Source organism: Talpa europaea (assembly GCF_964194135.1).
Source record: "Talpa europaea genome assembly, chromosome: 2".
Classification (NCBI taxonomy): domain Eukaryota; kingdom Metazoa; phylum Chordata; class Mammalia; order Eulipotyphla; family Talpidae; genus Talpa; species Talpa europaea.
In genome coordinates this window covers 136,887,551-136,909,234 of record NC_140068.1, presented here as the reverse complement: position 1 = coordinate 136,909,234, position 21,684 = coordinate 136,887,551, and the positions used below count along the sequence as shown (strand labels likewise).

The 21,684-nt window shown below is 50.6% G+C and overlaps 1 protein-coding gene across 1 annotated transcript; it reads right to left on the bottom strand.

Moving 5' to 3' along the window:
- Window positions 1-19,966: 19,966 nt before the first annotated feature.
- On the bottom strand, window positions 19,967-21,148 carry FOXQ1 (forkhead box Q1; the record flags this gene model as incomplete). The annotated part of the gene is made up of 1 exon (XM_084229119.1): window positions 19,967-21,148. The coding sequence occupies one exon, from the start codon at window positions 21,146-21,148 to the stop codon at window positions 19,967-19,969; it is 1,182 nt and encodes a 393-aa protein (XP_084085245.1).
- Between the last annotated feature and the right edge of the window lie 536 nt (window positions 21,149-21,684).

Here is a 21,684-nt window from a genome sequence, read left to right as displayed (position 1 = left end):
CGCCATCCATGTTGCTGCAAATTGCATGTGTTTATCTTTTTTGAATGCTGAGTAATATTCCATGGAATATATGTACCACATCTTCTTGATCCAGTCATCTATTTTTGGGCATTTGGGTTGTTTCCAAAGCTTAGCTATTGTAAACAGTGCTGCTATAAACATAGGGGAGCAGGTAAAAGTATGATTATTTTAATGAGTGATGACACATTATTGACAGGCTGGGCTTATTTTTGACAGCGCTGGTTGTCATCCGAGACCCTATCATTTTGCACGTGCTATTTTGTAGCTACCTTATCTTTCCCATCTTGTCCTTGTGCAATTGTTTTTCTGAAATCTAAGTGTGGGCTTGATTTACATCTCCTGTTAGATTCCATCTTGCTAGCTTCAGACTGTTGTTCTCACCTGCCAAGATAATTTTGGTGGTTGACTTTGTCATCTAATATTTTTCCCAACTCTCCTGGGTTTATGTGGGCTTTACATTCGTTAACTAAGCCTTCATTCATTCATTTATTCATTCATTCATCCAGCGACTGTCTATTGAGAGTCTATAATATTCCAGGCACTGTTATTTTTCTTTTACATTTTTCAATTTCTTATTTTACATAATGAACATTCTAGTATTAACATGAAGAACAGCTCTCCAAGCATCCCTCCAAAACTCATTTTATTTTTAATTATTTTAAATTATATTTAGTGTTTTTTTATTGCGATAACATTTGATTACAACACTGCATATGATTTAGGGAAATGGGTTCACACCCCTTCAGATGTATGTCACCACTCCACGAGCAAGCCCCCTCATCCTCCACCATCTCTATCCGGCCCCTTCCCCTCTTTGCTCCCCAAACCCCACCCTCACCCTCTGGTAGCCTCAGTTCTACACTCAGATTTTTAGTCTTTGTTTTGCGTTAGCTTTTTCAGTTCCTTTGGTTTTTTTTTTTTTAAAGATTTATTTATTTATACAAGAACCAGGGTACAGGCCAGATGTGTGGGAGGGTAAGAGGATTCACCAGAGACAGAGTGGGGACCACAACAGGCAGACTGACTGAAATACACTGCTGAGGGGAGCAGCAGGCAAGACAGGAGAGGTCTGCTCGCCATGTGGGTTGCTCCGAGGCCGGCGAGGATCGATCCGGTACTGCAGAGGCTGCGGACAGCTTCACAGCGCTGCGCTCAACCGCCTGCGCCACCAGGGAGACCCTGTACCTTTGTTTTGTTTCTCTGTATTCCACCTCTCTGTATTCCACCCATGGGTGATATCATCCTGATATTTGTCTTTCTCCTTCTTACTTATTTCTCTTCACAACATCCCTTCCAATTCTACCCATGTTGCTGGAAATGGCAAGGTTTCATCTTTCTCTTTTTTATTGTTGAGTAGTATTCCATTGTGGATATAAGCCACATCTTCTTATGCACTCATCTGTCTTGGGCTCTTAGGTCATTTCCATAACTTTGCTATTGTAAATAGTGCTGCAGAGAACATAGGCATTCATTTATTACTTTGAATGAGTGTTTTTGCATTCTTTGGATAGATGTCTAGGAGTGGAATTGCTGATTATATGACAGATCTATTTTTAATGATTGAGAGGATGTCATACTGTTTCCATAGGAGCTGTACCAGGCTACATTCCCACCAGTATGGTACAGGTTCCTTTTTTTTTTTTTTTAAAGGTTTTGATTTACTTATGTATATGAGTATGTATGTATGTGTGTATGTATTTTCCTCCCACCACCATCCCTTGTGTCCCCTAATCCCTTCCCCTGCTAACTCCAGAGCCTCCAGGATGCCTGCTGATGTCCTGTCGTTTGGGGGTGTTTCATGACATGATGCCTGTTATATGAATGTCCAATATTTGCTTTTATCATCCTGACTTGTTTTACTGGAGGTTCCTTTTCCTCTGCATCCTCACCAACACTGGTTATTTTCAAAGGCCATTCTCGTGGGGGTGAGGTGGTACCTCAGCCACTGTTCTATGTTCTGCGGATACAAAACAGGAAGAAATGCCTGTACTCCCTGCGCGCTCACTCAGTGGGGGAGTGACGAGTCTGGAACACTTGTAACAGGTGCCTGGGAGGGGGATAATGCAGGGAAGGGAGGTAGCAAATGAGTGGGAGGATGTTTTGCAAGTTCACATGGGTGGCCAGAGGAAAGCTCATGGCCAAGGGGATGTTTAAAGAGAGACCTGGAGATGTTTCTGTCTAATTCTTTGGAAAATATGGTGAAAAGGAATTTTTTCTTTAAGATTTATTTATTTATTTATACAAGCACTGGGTACAGTCAGAAGCGCGGGAGGCTGAAAGAATTCACCAGAGCCAGAGCGGGGAGCAGAGCAGGCAGAAGGACCAAAGTACACTGCTAAGGGGAGCAGTGGGCGGCAGGAGAGGTCTGCGCGCCATGTGGGACCCTCCTCTGGTGGCTGGGGAGCAGCCAGGGATCGAACTGGCGCTGCAGAGGCTGCGGGCAGCTTCGCAACCCAGAGCTCAACCGCTGCGCCACCGGGGAGGCCCAAAAGGAATTCTTTGATCTGTCACAACAAACCTCCTTGTTGGGTCAATGTTAACCCACTCCCTGGCACCTTTGGGGGACCACTGTCTAATCCATGGGGACTGTCTGTAACCCAAGGAACTAGCCTGCCTTTTTCTATACTGCTCTAAAGCCATTTTGAGGCAGATTAAATCTTGGCTATTCTGCATCTGTGGCATTTCTCTGGGCTCACCTAGTCAGACTCTCATGGAAGGGAAGTGAGTTTAACATGGAGTGTTTTCCCCCGGGATGGAGAGCAGCTCTTAGTGACCAACAAGCACCACCGACAAGCAGCAATAGCTGCGGAAGGTGGAGGGCGAAGCCCCCTGATGCATGAGTCCTTTCCCATCCTTGGAACCTCATCTCTGCTGTGCAGGAGGAAAGCCTTAACCTTGGCAATATGTTGGGACTCTGCCTTTTCATCCTTGGTCAATTGTTACAAATGTATTTCTGAAGAGCAATTCCCTCTGTGGGCTCCATCATTTCTGCTCAAACTCAAGGTTGGCCCCTTTGGGGCCAAATCTGCCCCTAGTCTTGGGGTACTTCTCTGTCTATGGAGGAATGGAGGCTGGGCCTCTTCCTGTCAGGATAGCTCCAGCCAGGTGCACCGCTGTTATCTTCAAACTTACCTGCAGGCTGCAGTGTCGCCACGGTTATCTGGAGCCCACACGCCAGGCAGTTCTCCAAGAATACAAACAGGTTGGATTCCAGGTAGGAGCAGAGACAGCGGGTGAGGTCAGGCTGGACTCCAAGAATAAAGGTGAAGCCAAGTGCCTGCAGGAGGGTCAGGAATGCTATAAGGAAGCTCAGTTCTTGGCTTCTCTGGCCTCAGTTTCTTCAACTGGAAAACTGGTAGACCTCAGCTGAGATTCTTTCAAAGATTAGTTTTCACCCCTTCTGATCCAGGTTCCAAGTTGGAGTCTAGTCAGAAGGAATCAGGGCTACCAGACTTCGGAACCCTGATATTTAGTCCCAGGGGAAAGTGCAAGGTGTGACACAGCGGGTGGTGTCGTGGCCACAGGAGAAGCCCCAGGAAGCTGAAGGGCCAAGGAGGGATGGTCCCAATAGGTGAGCCTGGTGATCTGGCCATGTGGATGGAGTGTCTTGGAGTGTGTGTGTGTGTGTGCTTGGGGGACTGAAACACAGCAGCAGAGACAGCAGAGCAAACATTCTCCCCCAAGTCTCCTTCTGCTACAAGCTTCACCTACCTCCTCCCCCCCAACTTCCCTCCGACCCCATTCCTGCTGTGGGGGGGGGCGGCACAGGGGTGCAAGGAAGCTCTCCTTTCCTAAAAGCCAATAAATCCAATATCAGAGTTGCGCCGTGGTCAGAAAGGCCCTTTGTTCTGCTGCTTAATGACTAATTATGATGCTATGAAAAGGTCTGTGCAACCCTGGCCGAGCAGGGCCCTCATGCCAGAGCCGCTGGAAGTGTGTAATCTCCAGAAAGTTCTGACTGAGGCCCCGGGGTTGCGTAAGAAATAATTACCGAATCCAGCCGAGGCTTGCCTCTTATTACAGGCTCCAGGCTTTTACCCTGGCAGCTTCACAAGCTCGTTAATATTTAAACTGTCGAGTAGTAGTAGAATATCCAGTCGTTTTCAGTCAGAGCTGCAGAGTTCAGGGTGGGGGTAGGCACAGGGTGGGAGGGAGGATGAGCAACCTCCCCAAATTCGGTTTACCCTGGAGGATTTTGTCCACTTGCAAATGTGGCTCTGTCTGCATCTACATGGTCCTTCTGCATCTACATGGTCTTTCAAGCCCTTGGAATGTGTCTCCAAGAAAAGAAAACAGTTCTTTTAAAAAATCTTCTGCGGCCACCTTTTAAAAGATGCTTCCAACAGCATTACTTTTAAGAATAAGTAAAAGTGAATTGAAGGTGGCTTCTCATCAGTTATTGGAATAATGTTAAGGGGAAGAAACAAGGATATTTAATTCAGTAAAATCTCACAAGCACTGGTGACAAGCCCCCCCCCCCCCCACCCGCTGAGCTCTCCCCAGTCCCAATGGGCCCTGAGGCAGGAGAAGGCATCTGGACACCCCCCCCCCCTCCGCCCCCGTCAGCCTCCTCTCTGCAGAACCAGGGGCCTTCTCTGTCCTATCTGTGGACTTATAAGTCTCCTATCACTGAGGGATCTGGGGGCAGAGACAAAAACGGTGGCAATATACAAAATTGTGTATTATGACAGGAAGCACTGTCTGCTTCCCAGAGCTCCTGGGCTGGGGTTCCCAGAAGAGCTTCATCCCGATTGTGTTTGCAAAGTGCAAAGACCAAAGATCATCCAGGCTGGTATGGTAGGTGCTGGTTTCATTTCTTAAAAGATTTTATTTATTTTATTTTTGCATAGAAGAGCGGACATGTAGACCAGAGGTGTAGGGGGTGAGAGGATTCACCAGAGACAGAGCAGGGAACAGAACAGGCAGACTGACTGAAATACACTGTAAGGGGAGCAGTGGGGAAGACAGGAGAGGTCTGCTGTCTGGCAGGGATCGAACTCAGGCCATTGCAGTGGTAGTGCTGAGACTTAACCCGCCAAAGCCACCAGGGAGGCCCTGGTTTCATTTCTAAAAGAAGCAACAAGTGAATGCTTGGATAAAATTGCTAAAAATTTGGGTAAGGTTGCTAAAGTTTTAAAATATGTTAATATCCATCTCCATGGAAACAGGTCTAGGGTTCCACTACTCAAAAGAATGAAAAGGGGTTTCTTTCTCCCTTCCTCCTTCATCCTCTCTCCTCTCCTCTCTGCTTCCTTCCTTCATTTTTTCTTTTTGTGATTTTTTTTTTCCTTTTTGTAAACTCTGCTTAAATTATAAATTAACAGATACTAATGGGGGAAAAAATCTCTCAAACAGAATGTAAGCAGACAAGGTGAAAAATGACATACTTTTTCATACCCCAGCTCTCTAGCCTGACCAGCTACCTAGACGTAAAGCTACTGTTTAAGCATAAAGTCTTCTGAACGTTCCTGAATGTTCCTGCAAGTTCCAGCACCCACACCTGGGTACACATTTAAAGACCTTTAACTGAAGACCCCACAGCCAGTGTATCCTGCTGTCCCACACGATTTACCCACGACAGCACAGACACCCATCAGGTCACTTCGTAACTGCTTAGTCGTATCCATGTTGGTTGTAACCTAATTAATTTCACCAGTTCCTTAAATTGGTAATGAGAAATGTTTTCCAGTTTGGGACAATCCTGCAATGCACATCCTGGTACTTTTTGCACTGCAGTTGGAAGAACATCCCCTTAGGATATACACCTAGGATGAAACTGCTGGGTCAAAGAGATACACATTTTCCCTTTAAATAGCTATTGACAAATTGCCCTGCAAGGGGGTTGCACCACTTTCAGCCCCATTAACATGGTAGGAACAGCCAATTTCCTCAAAACCTCATCAATGCTGTGTTCCAGCGAAATTCCAAATCTTTGTCAATAGGCAACCAATGACAAGTCATTATGGTTTTCATTTGCATTTTATTTATGAAAGAGCATTCTCCCCACATGTTTATGGATTATTTCCATTTTTTTTTTTTTTTGGCCTGGAAACTATCCAATCTTGACCACTGTCTGTTTCTCCTGGGGTTCTCATAGTTAAAAAAAAAAATGCCTTAGAAAAGCTTTCTTTATCATTAGCCTTTCTTTGTTAGAGGTCACAAATATATGTCCTTTTGGGCCTCCCTGGTGGCGCAAGGGGTTAAGATGCAACCTATGACGCTTGCCACAGCCCCGGCCAGGGAGCTACCCACATGGCGCAGCAGACCTCTCCAGTCTCGCCTGCTGTTCCCCTCAGCAGTGTATTTCAGTCAATCTACCTGTTCTGTTCCCCACTCTGTCTCTGGTGAATCCTCTCACCCCCCACAACTCTGGCTTGTATCTCAGTTCTTGTATGCCTAAATAAATAAATCTAAAAAAAATACATGTCCTTTTCTGTGTTTTTTAAACAAATAAAAGTTTGCAGTATTTATTGATCTGCTTTTTTGGTGGGTGCATGTAGACATGCCCCACCTTAGGTGAGCTCTGCCAATGTCAGATTTTAAAACTCTTGTCCTCTCTCTTTGAGTACTTTCCTGGGCTGGCTTTATCCATGTAAACCTCTGCCCTTTCAGACATTTATTTTGGTGTGGGGGGGGGGAGGAAGGAAATTCAGTTCAAGGAGATTCTACCCACTATCACTCTGTGTGACTTGTAGCTTTGCGCTTCCTTGGAAAGAAAAGGATCCAGACTAGCTTTCTGTAGGATCCGGGCAGGAACCTGCTGCATTCTGTTTTCTTCTTGGAGCAAAGATTCTGTGATTTCCAATCGAGAGGAAGAATTTGGTTTTACTCTGAAGGAAGTCTCAAAGAGGGAAAGAAAGAAGGGGGTCCAGAAAAATGAAGGGCTTCTTATGAGAAGAGAGAAACACAAGTTTAAAGTGAGATTAATCAGGGCCTCCCTGGTGGTATAAGAGGTTAAGCACAGCACTATGAAGCTATCCACAGCCTCTGCAGCATGAGTTCCATCCCCGGCCAGCCAGGGAGCAACATACACGGTGCAGCAGACCTCTCCTGTCTTGCCCGCTGCTCCCTTCACCAGTGTTTTCGGTTATCTGGCTGTTCTGCTCCCCACTCTGTTTCTGGCGAATCCTCTCACCCACCCACCTCCCACACCTCTGGCCTATACCCCAATTCTTATATGCATAAATAAATCTTAAAAAAATGAAGTGAGATTAATCACTTGTGCATATATATCCCAGAGCTAATGTTTACAGTGTGAACAAGGAAGGTAGAGAACTAGTGAGATGAAAAACAAATGAAAACCAATGGAGGAGGGGCCTCCCTGGTGGCACAAGGAGTAAAGCTTCAGCACTATGAAGCAATCCACAGCTACTGAGGCCATGGCACAGCAGAGCTCTCCTGTCTTTCCCGCTGCTCCCCTCAGCAGTGTATTTCAGTAGATCTGCCTGTTCTGCTTCCCACTGTATCTCTGGTGACTCCTCTCACCGCCTACCCACACCTCTGGCCTGCACCCCAGCTCTTGTATGCATAAATAAACAAACCTTTAAAAAAATCAATGGAGGAGATTAATCTGTTGGCCTTTTGCTCATCTAGAAGGAAAAGAGGAACACACAATTTGTTATTCTCATTTTAGCGATATTTCTGCAGTGAACTTTTTCTTGGTGTGAGCGTGATCGTTCCTATAGGAAGGTCATGAGTGCTTATTCACTATCACTAGATGTTTAGCTTCGTCACAGGTTCCTTAATGTGTGCGGTATTTTTCCTTTAAAGACCAAGTAAGTTAATTGCACAATCAGTAACATTAGAGGTTTCTATTTCTTGGCATGAGGACATGACACGCACGCTGGCAAAGACCCACCTAACTTTGATTCGCAACATATAATCCTGTAGATCAAAATCCAGGTAATTGAGTTGAAAGGTACTGAAGAACTCTGCCCTATCCCCCTCCAAGTGTCTACCCCAAGGTAAACTGTGTAATTTGTATAATAATTACATGCTGATTGATAAAGATTTGATTTCACCATTAAGGGCTAAGGTGTACTGCCACGCCTATTAATGCTGATTACCACTTGTGCCTTATATTGTACTTGTAGGGAGCTCAACAAATAGATGTGTATGTGCATGGAGTGTTCAGATTTAGCCCCTACGAGGCTATAAGTCTGTCCTGTAGAGGAGGCAAGAAGGCCCTGTGGACCTATAGTGAAATCATACATCTGGGGAGTGCAGATTGAAGCCTATCCCAGACCTACTTGAACCTCAAACTCTGTGCTGCTCGACCTCTGGCATCCTATGATCTCGTCCCCCAATGATAGATGCAGGTGCCTGAGCAGCAAGAGGAGGTTTAATTCCACATCCTCTTAAGGAATCAAAGTGAACCCCACTCTCTCTTCCAGCCACTCCTTCACTGGTTCTGCTACCTACTTGTTGCTGTGTGAGTCTTTTTTTTTTTTTTTAAGATTTATTTATTTATACATACAAGAACTGGAGTACAAGAACTGGAGTACAGGCCAGAGGTGCGGGGTCGGGGGAGGACCCACCAGAGAGAGTGGGGAGCAGAACTGAAATACACTGCTAAGGGGAGCAGCAGGCCAGGCAGAAGAGGTCTGCTGTGCTATGTGGGTAGCTCCCTGGTTGGGGATTGAACTGGTGCTGCAGTGGCTGCAGACTGCTTCATAGTGCTGTGTCTTAACCCCTTACACCACCAGGAAGGCCCCCTGCTGTGGAAGTCTTGCCCCTAATGGTCAGTCTCAAAGAGTCCCCATGTCTGCCCTGGTAGATGTTCCAACCGTGTGTCCTAACTGCCCTAAGGTAGCCCATAGGGAACCTTGGTGAGCATCAGGCTGAAGTGAAGCTTGCGGAGGAGCTGGACTGGGTTGGATGAGGTCTGCCTGTGGGTCTCACCCCTACCCACTGAGAATAGCCCTGGTCAGGTGGCCCTCATGTCTCCATTATGGCTGCACCCCAATGTTGCTCACTTCCAAGCATCTGTCATTTCTCCTTTCTTCTGACTCTTTCCCAGGAACACTTCAGAATGGTTGTGGCTTTTCTTTTTTCTAAAAAAAAAAAAAAAAAGTAAACAACCTCTACACTCTTCCTAGCTCCTTCATCTGCTTTCTCCCTCCAGAGCTAGTGTCCTGGGGAGGACTGCACACTGCTAGTGCCACCTGTCTCGAGCGTCGCCCCATGGGCTCAGCCCTGCCAGGCACTTCCTACAACGATGCTCCTCAAGGTCACTGTGGAACTGGCCATGGAGTACAAATTTTTCTCTGTGTTATTGCACCTTCTCTTCCTAAAATTTGGGTTCTCCTCATTGTCACAATTCCACGCTCTTCTTGCTCCCTAGTGCTGCGGTTTTGCCTTGGCTTAATTTATGGCTATCAGCTTCAGCAGCTGAACTATTCCTCTCATGCCACACCACCCCCTACATATCTATGAAGTCCGATGCTCATTGGATGTTTTTGTGTATTTTGTTCAACTGAGTCCCAAACAAGTCAGTTATACCCCCAAATTAAGCACCCCTGCTCAGTTCACAGGACCCTGGATGATGGCAACAATTTCCACAGTGGGAAAGCTGTCTAAAAGCAGATGTTTCCCAGTCTGCATCTCCAGCCAGATCTTTCCTGAATGACAATCAAGAATATTTTGCTGCTTACCTGATAGCATCATCTGAACAGTGACTTGAACTCGGTCTCTCCGAAGTCTAACTCCAAACTGCACTCAGGGCCAGGGCTAGCTCACCCAGTGTCTGAGCAAATTAGAAAAATAGTCTTCCTTCAAAACACATTGCTTGCTCTGGCGAAACACTGCTGCAGGTGATACACACAATTATGACTGCCGGGACCTGATGGCACGCCCTTTATTTGCACACTGTATTGAGGACTGGACAGTTCATACACACCCCCTCCCCATTGAAAGCAAGCTCAGCTTCTCTTAAGGTCCTTATTGCCTGGACATCCTCATGCCCATCCAGGGTCCATCTCTTGCCCTCCTACATCCAGTCTCCACCTCCCTGTGACCCATCTCCCAAAAATTGCTGGCACCTCCCCACTCTGTCCTCAGTGTGGGCACACTGATCACACTCGTGTCACCTGGATTGTTGCAAGAGCCTCTAGTTTTCCTCTGGCTCACAGGGGACGCCAGTTTTTTTGCTCAATACACTGCAGTCACTTTCCATTATCCTCAGAATGAAGATCAGGTGCTTCATGATCTGGATTACATTTTCCTCTCTTCCTGGTCTGCGAGATTCTGCAGCTCACCTGTGCAGGGAGTTTGCTTTTCCCTGTATTGTTGCAGTCTCTGGGCTACTTGTGCTGTCCATGCTGTTCCCTCCACCTGGAGAGCTTGCCCCATCACACCCTGGTGATAGGTTATTCAAGAACATGGTGTGGTATTGTTCAAGAACACTGTGTGTTGTTATTCCACATCCCAGAACAAAGGAGTAAGGGCTGTCAAGAAGGTAAACTGAGGGTAGCCTCTGGGCCTCAGGGCTAAGCTTATAGTAACTATGTGAACTGAGTTCACAGCTGGGAGCAGGGTTGCTTCATGCTTGCCCAGTAGCTGTGCTGGTGAAGGACAGAGGTAATACTTGCAGGGTGGCGCCAGAGTTAGGGGGACACTCACCGTTCATGTTTGTCTATGGGCAGATGGGTTTGTGTGGAGCTGGTGAGGGCTTGCCGGCCCGGTGACATGGGCTGACGAAGATACTTAGCAAAGGTGTGAAGGAGGGAGATGTGTCTACAAGAGGACCACGATTACTTGTCTCCCCTTCACCGCCCCCCCCCCCCTTTGGGGTAGAGCTTATGTCTACTTTTGTGCTTAGAACTCAGCAGAATGACTGAAATCGTAACATTCCAGGCTGCAGTGTAGGGGGCAGGGGTGGGGGGTGGGGCAGAGAGGGTGGAGGCAGACACCCCCAGCAGAGCCTTTTGGCTCCTTTCCTGTAACTCTAGGTGCAAACAACCAGCCAGTGGCCCCAGATGTGGGCTGGACCTTGATTCTGTTGAATCAACCGTGACTAAAAGAAACGCTAGTTTTTGTTTATGTGACTCATTAGGCAAGACCTTTGGGCAAGTTTTGGTTCTCAGGTCGTCTGTGAGCTCAGCACCATACTCAGGGCACAGCTTGAGAGGCGACTGGGGCCCCCCAATGCTCTCTCTCTCTCTCTCTTTGGTTACACATCATCTGGGGCTACATATTGGAAAATGCAGGCTCTGCTTTCTCTCCATTGGCTCCCGGCATCTCTTACTGCCTTTGGGCCTCTCAGTAGGTTCAAGGAGCTTTTGTGAAGCAGTGGCCAGACTGTGTCCAGGAGAAGTTGAAGTCTCAGGCCTTTCCCTTCTGGAATGCAGGCAGAGCTACTGCCTGGCTCTCTGGCATCCAGTCCAGAAGGAACCACATTATTTTGCGCTTCCCAATCACGAGGTCTTTTATTGCATTTATAAATGTCCCCTGAGGCTATTACTCAAAAGGGCTCAGCCAATAAATAGGAGAACTAATAATTATCTTGTTGCAAATGGCTGCCTTGTGTAACTGCTGGGAGGGGTCGGAAGTGTCCGGTTTGCTCAACATTCTCCCCAACATTTTGACACCTGTGATTACGGAATTGGGGTGCAGGTAAGGGTCAGGGAGTGGGGTGATCGCTTACATTTGGGGGCCACTTCCGGATGTTTGGTGTTGAGTGTGAGTGCATTTGCTGGGTTGGGGTAGTGTCAGTAATCCTGATATTTCACCTGGGGTCCCTCTTTGGGGGCATCTTTCCTGGCACAGGTGCTGGTCTTTGACCCAGGGCTTGGGGTCGGCTGCTTGGAGGACTAACCAGGCTTCATCCTAGTGATTCTGCTTCTCTTCCACATGGACTCTTGGCCTCTTCTTCCTTTCTTAGGCAGATGAAGAAAATGGTGCTCTGGATGTGGGAAAGTTTCCCGTTGAAGGGGCCAAGGCTGCACTGGTTGCCTGGCCCAGGCTGGGAAGAAGCATCTGAGAGCTGGGAAGAATTTGAGGGACACTGGGAAGTTTACCCTAACTACTTCCATTTAGCCAGAATTCCATAAATAAAGCTTCATTTCCATTCTGTTAAGCTGCTATGGGAAACATCCCTAGTTTGAGCGGCAGACTGTGCTTGATTTTCTTAGTGTCATTCCCAAGGAATCGCATGGCTGTAGCCTCATGGAAGTGGCTCCTTTCACGCCTGGATTTTTTTTTTTTCTTGGGGTGGGGGGTGTCACTGAGCTTGGTGTCTTAAGCCTTTCACTTACGCAGTGGCCATCTGGGTGTTCAGTCCCCTTTTCTCACTGTTTGTCCCCCCAAAGTAGGAAAGTGCTCCCCAGCACTGACTGCCTGACCACCCACCTCACACTCCCCTTAGTTTCCGGTCCCCCACATCTTCCTGCCAGGGAACTGTGGGTGTCCAAAGGGAGCCAGCAAGAGGAGAAGAGTTGACCAAGGAAATGAGGCAAGAGCATGAAAGCCATCTTGGGGGGCAGCCTGTGGAAGGTTGCAGCGCAGGGGTGTCAGGGTGCCGGGACCAGAGGAAGGAGCAGATGCTGGTGTTGACTCCCCGGGGAAATGCTGGCTCTCCCCAGTGAGGTGGGTCTGGCTGAGGGGTCCTGTAACCCTCTTCACTCATGCTTGTCCTGGGCCTGCAAATGTGTCTGGACTTTATTTTATGAAATTAGAACATTTTTTACTAATGTGTTGGTCTTTTCGGGGCTTTCTACTGTCCAGTTCTGCAGGCTCGCACACTGATCTCAGTAGCTGGCACTAGAAATTCCATGTTATATTTGTGTTTACACCACAGGCAGGCTGCTGATTCAAGCCTTGGGTCTCCTGGTGCTTGCTGTGTCTTTAGGTTGCACGCACTCTTCAACCCTGAGAATTGCCTGTGGCGTCTTTGGACTTTGCTCTTAAATAAACAGACAAGGGCTGATGGGATCCTGTCATCCCAGGCTCTGAGGACTGGCCTGGGAGGCATCACTGGAGCCACGCAAGCAGCTCTGGATGCTTGACTGATGATGAAACCATTTGAAACCAGGCCAACCTCTCTCAGCCTCGGTTTCCTGCTTGTGGAATAAGCATGCCAGTGTTTTCCACCTAATTCTGCAAACGATTTTGTGCAAAATATAAGTTGTTGAGAACACATATGGGGTGGGGGGAGAAATATTATTGGAAATACATACTATGAGCCATTAGAATGACAAACTGTGCTTGTCCACAGCACCCATCATTTTTTAAAAAGATTTATTTATTTATGCATACAAGAGCTGGGGGGGGGGGCACAGGCCAGAGGTGCAGAGGGATGAGAGGATTCACCAGAGACAGAGCGGGGAGCAGAACAGGCAGATTGACTGAGGTACACTGCTGAGGGGAGCAGCGGGCAAGTCAGGAGAGGCCTGCTGTGCCATGTGGGTTCCTCCCTGGCTGGCTGGGGATCGAACTCGTGCTGTAGAGGCTGCGGACAGCTTCATAGTGCAGTGCTTAACCCCTTGTGCCACCAGGGAGGCCCAGCACCCATCATTTTGATGATCTTGAATGTTGCTATAATAAGACTTGTCCTGGAAATACACATTGGATCCCATGTTGATTGCATTTAGGGGAAAGAAAAAAATACCCTTGTGCATGACACCTTTGATCTGCTGGGAGCATTTTCATGGCTGTGAACTCTGAGAATGTTCTAGCCTAATCCCCTGGCCCTACTGAGGCTTAGATGCACGACCTCCTTTGCTGAGGTCACCCAGCTGCACGAGACACCACCAGCCATCAGACCTGGGTCTTCAAGGACTGCAGTCTGAGCTCTTCTTGAAGGGCCCCTTTTGTGATGTTGAATATCCCCAGACATCTATTCTCTGAAGCATCGCTGGGCAGAGGTTGGGAAATTCTTCAACCTATTTCTTGGTAGTCAGGCATTGAACACTACAAAGATGCTCAACACCTTTGTTCCTTGGGGCAGCAAAAGATGTGATAAAAAGTCTCAGCCGTGGCTACTCATCTAAGTGAAAACTTTTCCTGGGAAGTGAGGCCAGAAGGGTCCAAGGTATCATGTTCGTGTTTGTTTGCCCGCCATTCACCAAAAATGAAGGTTAATCCAGTTCCCTCTTCCTGCCTGCGTGTTCGTTGGCAAATGACAGGAACAACATTTGCTTCTAATCACCCATCCATCTTAATAATGCCGAACAGATACAGCGCAGAAACTGTTGCTCAACAAGCCGCTTATCACGACGTGGAAATCTCTGCCAATTTGAAAGAGGACCCGGAATCCGGGGAGAGTTTCATTTTCGTGCGTTTGATCGTGATCTTCTTAGAGGATTCTCATTAGGGCCATTTGTTGACAACATTAAGAATTAACAAATTATGTTGTTAAAGCATAACAAAGCTTAATGGTTTCATTAGAGAACTATAAAGTCTGTTACTTAAGAGGGAGACGTGCTGGTGTTTGAAAGCAGGAGGTATTTACTGCGGGCCTCTTCTGGGTCAGCCCCACTGCCAGAACCGAGGGGAAGAGAAGCTCTTATGAGCTAAAGAATTAAAAAACAGTCGAACAGAGGAGAAGTCTCTCTGTATGTTTGCTGCTAGCAAAGTCCCTTCGCGCCTGAGACAGTTGTCAATCACGTACTTTATGCACCGAGTTGGCATTTTTTAAAAACTAAACATAAAAAACCAATTGTTGGATGAAGTTTGAATTTCTTTCCATGGTGGGCAAGAGGCTGCTTTCTGGTTGTTTGGTGTCTGGTTTGGGACAGTGGGAGAGGTGTGGGTAGGGAGGGCCCACCCGTCTGTGTGTCTCTGGGGAGCTTGGCTGCTGCTGGGGCCCAGTCCTCAGGCCGCAGCTCCTGCTTTGTAGCCCAGGGTCATGCTGGCCCACCTCAGCTGCCAGGGGTGTGCATTTGTGGCACCACAGAAAGTGTCAAATTCCACCATGGTGAGGAGAGGGACCATCACTCTGAAACTAAGGACTGACTCAAAGACACTCCCTCACCCCAGTCTCCCAGGAGAGGGATAGACAGACAATAATGGACAATTATGGGCAATTGTATCTTATGTACTTTTCTTATATTTTCTCAAATTTTACTAAGTTGTTCTTATGCACACAACTCTGTAATTTTGGGGTGTGTGTACAGCTTCACCCCCCCCAGGTACACATGCATACTCACCCTCCCCTAAAACCCCATGCCCTGGCCCCTTCCCTTCCCAGCCCTTCCTCCCTCCCCATCCTGTCCCTTGGGCAATGAGTATATTTTCCAGAGTCTGCGAGTTATTTTTGCCAGTTTTTTTTAGATTATACTCTACATATAAATATATTAGCAGATATATTACTCTCTGGTAACTGTCTTACTTTCTCACTTAGTGTCATCACCTTAAGATCCATCCATTTTTAAAAAGATTTATTTATTTATGCACACAAGAACCGGGGTACAGGCCAGATATGCGGGAGGGTGAGACAGAGCAGGGAGCAGAACAGGTAGACGGACTGAAATACACTGCTGACTGGAGCAGCGGGCGAGACAGGAGAGGTCTGCTGCGCCATGTGGGGAGCTCCTTGGCTGGCCGGGGATTGAACTTGTGCTACAGAGACTGCGGACATCTTCATAACGCTGCGCTCAACCACCTGTGCCACCAGGGAGGCCGAAGATCCATCCATTTTGTCCCAAAGCACACTCTTTCATCTTCTTACTAGCAGAGCAGGACTCCCCTAAGTATCTGCTCCACAATCTCTTTTCCCATGGCCTGTCCGATGTGCACTTAGGTTTGTCCCGTGACCTGGCTGTTGTGAATAAGGCTGCTGTGCACACAAGAACCTTACAGCTTAATCATGCAAGAAATCACTTACCAGTTTGGAAAATCTGCCTGATGTTAAAAAAAAAAGTGAGATGAGAGAATTATCTGAGCAGTTCCCCTAAGTTGAGGCCAAAGTCAGTTTTGATCTGAATTGTCTGTGTGACTGTGTAGCGGTGGGAAGAATTCTGAATGGCGGTTGGAGCCTGGTGTTCTCTGAGTTTCCATGGGATCCCCTTAAGCCACTGTGGGGGCCCCGCCTTCTCCTCTATAAAGTGAGAACCCATCCAGGAGAGTCAGTGAATTTCACTTTGTGTTTTGTGTGTGAGCACAGCTTCCCTGAGGTTGAAAAACATCAAATTTGTGCAGTTGTGCGCTGGTACAGTCAGTGGGACCCAGGTCATTCTCCTTGAGGGTGCTCGGGGCCTGCTGGGGTGCTAGAGAGACCACCTCATCTGCTGGGTGAGACTGTCTGATTTCTCGTCCTTCAGCCTCCCTGCCTCCTTTCTTTGTGGAATCAAGAATCTCGCTCGGCGCTCCAGGGAGTTTTAGTTTGGTTGCCTTTATCCGTACACTCTGGGACTGGGCTTGGGCCTCTCACCTGGGTTGAAGGAATTCACTGCCCTGGCTCACCACAGGGGCAGGGCAGTGACTGGGCTAATCCCCTCCCAGCCCCAGGCTTCTGGCATCTGTGAGAATGGTCCTCTCCAGCAGAAAGGAAGTTTTATACTGAGCAGAACCTGTGGGGGGAGGTGGAATGAGTGGGGGCTTGTGGATTTTTCTGCCCCCCATTTGTCCATCTGTCCACTGAGGGTGGAGGGTTCTTCTAGGAGGGAGTGTAAAGAGCACACTGGGGGAGCAGTTCAGGAAAGGGGACTATAAAAAAAGACCCCACAGAGCCCTTAGCCAGCATCCCTGGCTCCAGGCAGGCCTGACAGGTATCAAAAGGTGTTTCCCAATCTAAACAGGCTCCCCTCCCACCCCCAGTCCTGAGCCCAACTCAGAGGCCCAGTGTCATTTGGTAACCTGGTGTTTGCTCAGGTGGGGCCGAGGCCCCTGGCCTGGGAGAGGCTGGGGGAAGGACTGGCTGCTGGCTAGGGAGGGAACAGGCCCTGTCACAGGGAGAGGAGGTTTGGTGAGTGAGATGGGCTGTGGGGCTAGCTGGAGAGGGGATGGGCAGTGGTGGAGTGGGAAAAGTTGGGGAGTCCAGACTTTGTCCTTGACCAACCAGACCAGACAAGCCCAGAGTCCGAGTTAGCTCCCAGTTGCAGAAGGAATGCACAGATCTGGGCCGGGCCAGAAAAGACAATCTTGGCAGGGTCGGGGCTGTAGTACCTACGCTGTGGCCGGAGGTCTGGGTACTGGGAACTGAAGGTGCAAGTTCTGGCAGGCCACGCCCTGTGGTGCCCTCAAACTTGTGATGCCTCCCACACCCAATTCTGTTGTGCACTTTCATTTAGTGAGCTGGTGCAGACCCTTCCTGCAGGCCTCCTCTGGTCCACCTGGCAGGGACAGGCTGAAACTCCTGGGGCTGAGGGGCATGAAGGAGAGGGCCGGTGGTGACAGAGCCCTTAGATTTCTCCACTGCACCCTCCACCACCCCCTTCTGGGAGAAGTAGGAGAACTGGTCATGGAACCTTGAACAGGGGTGCAAAGTTCCAATCACCACTGACCCTTCTCTAGAGAACCTCACTGTCCCTAGGGAGACAGGGCAGGGAATCAGAAGCCAGAAAGGGGACCCCATCAAGAAAGATTGGGGTGGGAGAACAGCTAGCTCTGCTTTTAAAAACATCACCCTTCCCCTTTCCTCTTTAGGATGCTGTTTCTGTATCCTTCACATGAATCAATCAGCAGAGATCTGCCATAGAACTGTGACGTAGAAATGAAAATAGCATTACAAAACCAATTGAAAATAGGCAGCACCTCCCCACTGGAGGGGAGGCTCATAGCAGGAGAGAAACTGTCTGTAGGAATCAGGTGCCAAGCACTGGAAGCTGCCCACTCCCCTCTTCCCTTCATCTTACTGTGCATTTTCTGGAGAAAAGGAAAGAACTGCTCCTACAGGTGCAATTTCAATCCCCTGACCGTGACGGCCTCCTCTCTCCCTCCTAGTGCTCCCCACCCATGTCTGCTTCAGTTTTATTTTCAAGTCTAATTTTTGGCCTGTGGGTGCAGACCTCCAATCCAATGGCTACCTTTTGTCATAATTCAACCCTGTTATCAGCACTCTTCACGACCACCAAGCAGACAGAACCACAATCGGTTGGGACTTGTTACCTAGATATAGCCTTTCCTCTTCCCGTTGCTGCCCCCAGGCAGCTGCTTGAAAGACTTGCCTGCCTCTTTCCCCACCTGGCAATGTGCACATGGCAAACCATGCTCGTGACTGGGATGAGACTGACCCGACAAGGCAGTGACAGCGATGGGTCCTAACTCTGGTGACTGAATTTTTCATTGTTGTGACTGTATATTGTTCTGGCGCTGCCTTGGAGTTTACTGAAACCCAAGTGCTCACCAGGCTTGCTGGTACTTCCTCTGATCAAAGCCTTCCATTAACGCAGGGCATTGTCTCCATACATCCTAGGTGGCCTTTCATCTTCAGATCACAACTGAAAGACCACTGCAGCCCCACCTCTCCACAATCTCCTAACACAAAGGGGGAGAGTGGAAAAAAAAAATACAAGGATTGGGTCACACCCAAAGGGACTCCCACATGCCCCTGAAGGGTGTGTTAAGGCGGTCTTATGCCAGTGTTGTGTCCAGCTCTTTTTGCCCATTTACTTGAAAATGTCTGCTGGAGTGGAAGCTTGCACATAAGGGGGAGAGGGACATACATACCCCTAACCGTTTATCTTAGAAACAAGTGGGTGAACTCTTAACAGAGGTCTTGGCTTGAAGTTTAAGCAATCTTTTTTTTTTTTTTTTGCATAGAAGAACTGGGGTGTAGGCCAGAGGTGTATGTAGGCTGTGTGTGAGATGATTCACCAGAGACAGAGTGGGGAGCAGAACAGGCAGATTTAGTGAAATACACTGCTGAGGGGAGCAGTGGGTGAGACGTGTGCCAAGTGGGTAGCTCCCTTGGGGGGGGGGTAATCAAACTCAGGCCTTTGAGGTGAAAGAGCTGAGTCTTAACCCCTAGGCCACCAGGGAGGCCCCAGTTTAAGCAATCTTATTGCTATAAGTCCTATGCTGGAGTTTGGGACAGCAATTTGTCAGATAAAGGAAATTTACAGCTCTACTTTTATTTGAGTGATTTGGGAAATATTTTGACGGTCAAGGAATGTTTCTTGGGACTCAAACCTGAACCCAATTTGGGGGAGGGGAACTAAAAACTCTCCATCTTCCACCCATCATCAGCACAAAGCACTAAAGTCAGTTGTGAGTTTTATTAAAAAATAAGCACTATGCCTGGGTTCCATAAAATTTATACATGAATATGTACACAGACACAAATAAAATAATATTAAAAATAAAAATCACGCTGGCTCTCACGTGGCGGTGGTCCTGGCACCCCATACCCATGTTAACTTCCTTGAAAGAGACTGCTTGGCCGAGGAGACCGCAGTTGAGGTCACCCAACCACGCGTAAAACTGTAGCCCTCTCGTTGCCTGCAACATTTTCAATTCAGGTTTCAAAAATATATAAATAATTTAATTACAAAACCCAACAGTATTTTTTTTTTTTTATCTTTTGGCACAGTGAAGCATTGGTCAAAAGCAGAGAAAGGACTGAAACTTCTCTGACACCTCTCACACTCAGTCATACCTGCAAATGCCACTTGCGTACACGCAGCAGGGACCCACGGCCCCAGACAGTAGTCATGTCACTTATGGGATGGAACGGTTCCCTGATGTGCTTTTTTGAGGGGACAAATCAATGAAGGTGCGACAAAAATAGTAGGAAAAAGGGGTAGGGAGGCCGTAGAAGAAAAGTCTTTGGGAGGGAGGGGCGGGCTTAGGCAAGAAACAATAAACGGTGATGAAGAATTGCTTTGGTCCTTCTGGAGAGGTACACGACAAAAGGGGGGGCGGGGAACGGGACTAAGCTTAGACGTCTGTCAAAAATGTTTGCGCTGTAAGGCACGTCTGGTGGGGATTTTTCTTTCCAGGTGTCCGGTCCCCGGGATAGAAAGTGCAAAGCCCCCCCCGGCCTGCGCCCCGCGCGCCCCCCGCGCGCTCAGGCCAGCAGCGTCTCCACCGAGAGCGGCAGGTGCGGGCCGGGGCCGCGGGCCGGGGCGGCGTGCGGGGCGCCGGGCAGCCGCAGGGGGCAGTACAGGTGCGCGCCGCCGCCGGCCGCCGGGCCCCGGAACGCCTTGAGCGGGGCGGCCGCCGCGAGGGGCGCGAGCAGGAGGGGCGGCGCGGGCGGCGGCGCCGGCTCGCCGGGCCCGTAGGCGCAGAGCGGCAGCAGAGCCGCGCCGGGCGCGCCCGGGAGGAGAGCGGGGTACAGCGGCGGGGCGCCCCACGGCAGGCGCGCCCCCGGGGCCGCGTCCCCGTCGCGGCGGCGGCGGAAGGGCTTGCTGAGGATGCTGTCGATGGCGAAGGAGCTGGAGAACTTGCCCGCCGGGCTGGCGCTGGCCTCGGGCCGGGCGGGCGAGCGCGCGCGGGGCGAGGCCGGGGCGCCGGCGGGCGCGGGCGGCGGCGGCCCGGCGGCCCCGGCGGTGCGGGCGGCGGCCTCGTCGGGGGGCAGCGCCGCGCCGGGGGCGGCCGCGCGGTGGCTGAGGCGCTTGCGGCGGCGCCGGAAGACCCCGTCGGCGAAGGTGTACTCGCTGTTGGGGTTGAGCATCCAGTAGTTGTCCTTGCCCCAGGGCCGCGAGGGGTCGCGCAGCACCTTGACGAAGCAGTCGTTGAGCGAGAGGTTGTGGCGCACGGAGTTGCGCCAGCCGGTGTAGCTGCCGCGGAAGAAGGGGAACTTGCCCATGAGGTACTCGTTGATCTCGGCCAGCGTCAGGCGCCCGCCCGCCGAGTCCCGGATGGCCATGGCGATGAGCGCGATGTACGAGTACGGGGGCTTGGGCCGCCGCGTGTACGGCTTGCTGCGCGCGCCCTCGCCGCCGCCCGCGCCCCCGGGGCCGGGCCCCGGCGCGCCGGCCTCCGCGTCCCCGGGCCCCGCCGCCGCCGCCGGGCCCCCGTCCCGGGCGCCCGGGCCGCCGCCCGCGCCCCGCGCGCCCCCGCCGCCGGCCGGCTCCCCCGCGCCCCCGCCCGCCGCCGCCGGGCTGTTGGCCGCGCAGTCCCCGTCCGAGCCCAGCGAGTCCTCGCCGGCGGCCGACAGCGGAGACGGCGCGTCGCCGCCCGGGCCCTCCGGGTCGCTCGCGGGCTGCTCCCCGTGGGCCGCGCGGGGGCCCAAGACCTCCAGCTTCATGCCCGCGCGCCCCGGCCCGGCCCGCCGCCCTACCCTTCTCCTCCGCGCCGGCCCGGGCAGTCGCGGGTGGCGGTCGCGGGGCCGGGGCTCCGCGCCCTGCTCTCCGGGGAGCTCTGTCTGCTGGCGAGAAACAGTCACTTTGCCGGAGGAGCGGCGTCTTCCGCGGGGATTCTCCTCGGAGGGGCTGTGCTTATTGGGTGAACTAAGAGGGGCGGAGAGGGAGCGGCGGGGTGGCTGCTGCCTCCAGTTCCAGGACGGCCGGCGTCGCGGCGGCCGCGTGCGGGGGTGCCGGGCCACTGGCTGGCGCGCGCGGGGCGTGGGGCTTCCTGCCGGAGGGAAGAAGCGTGCGCATCTGCTGTGCGTTCCAGGGAGCGGGGGGCAGTTCTCCGGGGTCCTCCGGGGCCCGAGATGGAGCTGCGGGGGTGCGGGGCAGCCTTGGGGGAGGGTCCGGCGCCGTCAGCCTCGAGCGCCCGCGCAGCCGAGTCTCCTACGCCGGGGCGCCCGCAGCCGCCTTTCCGCCCCCGGCCTCGGGAGCA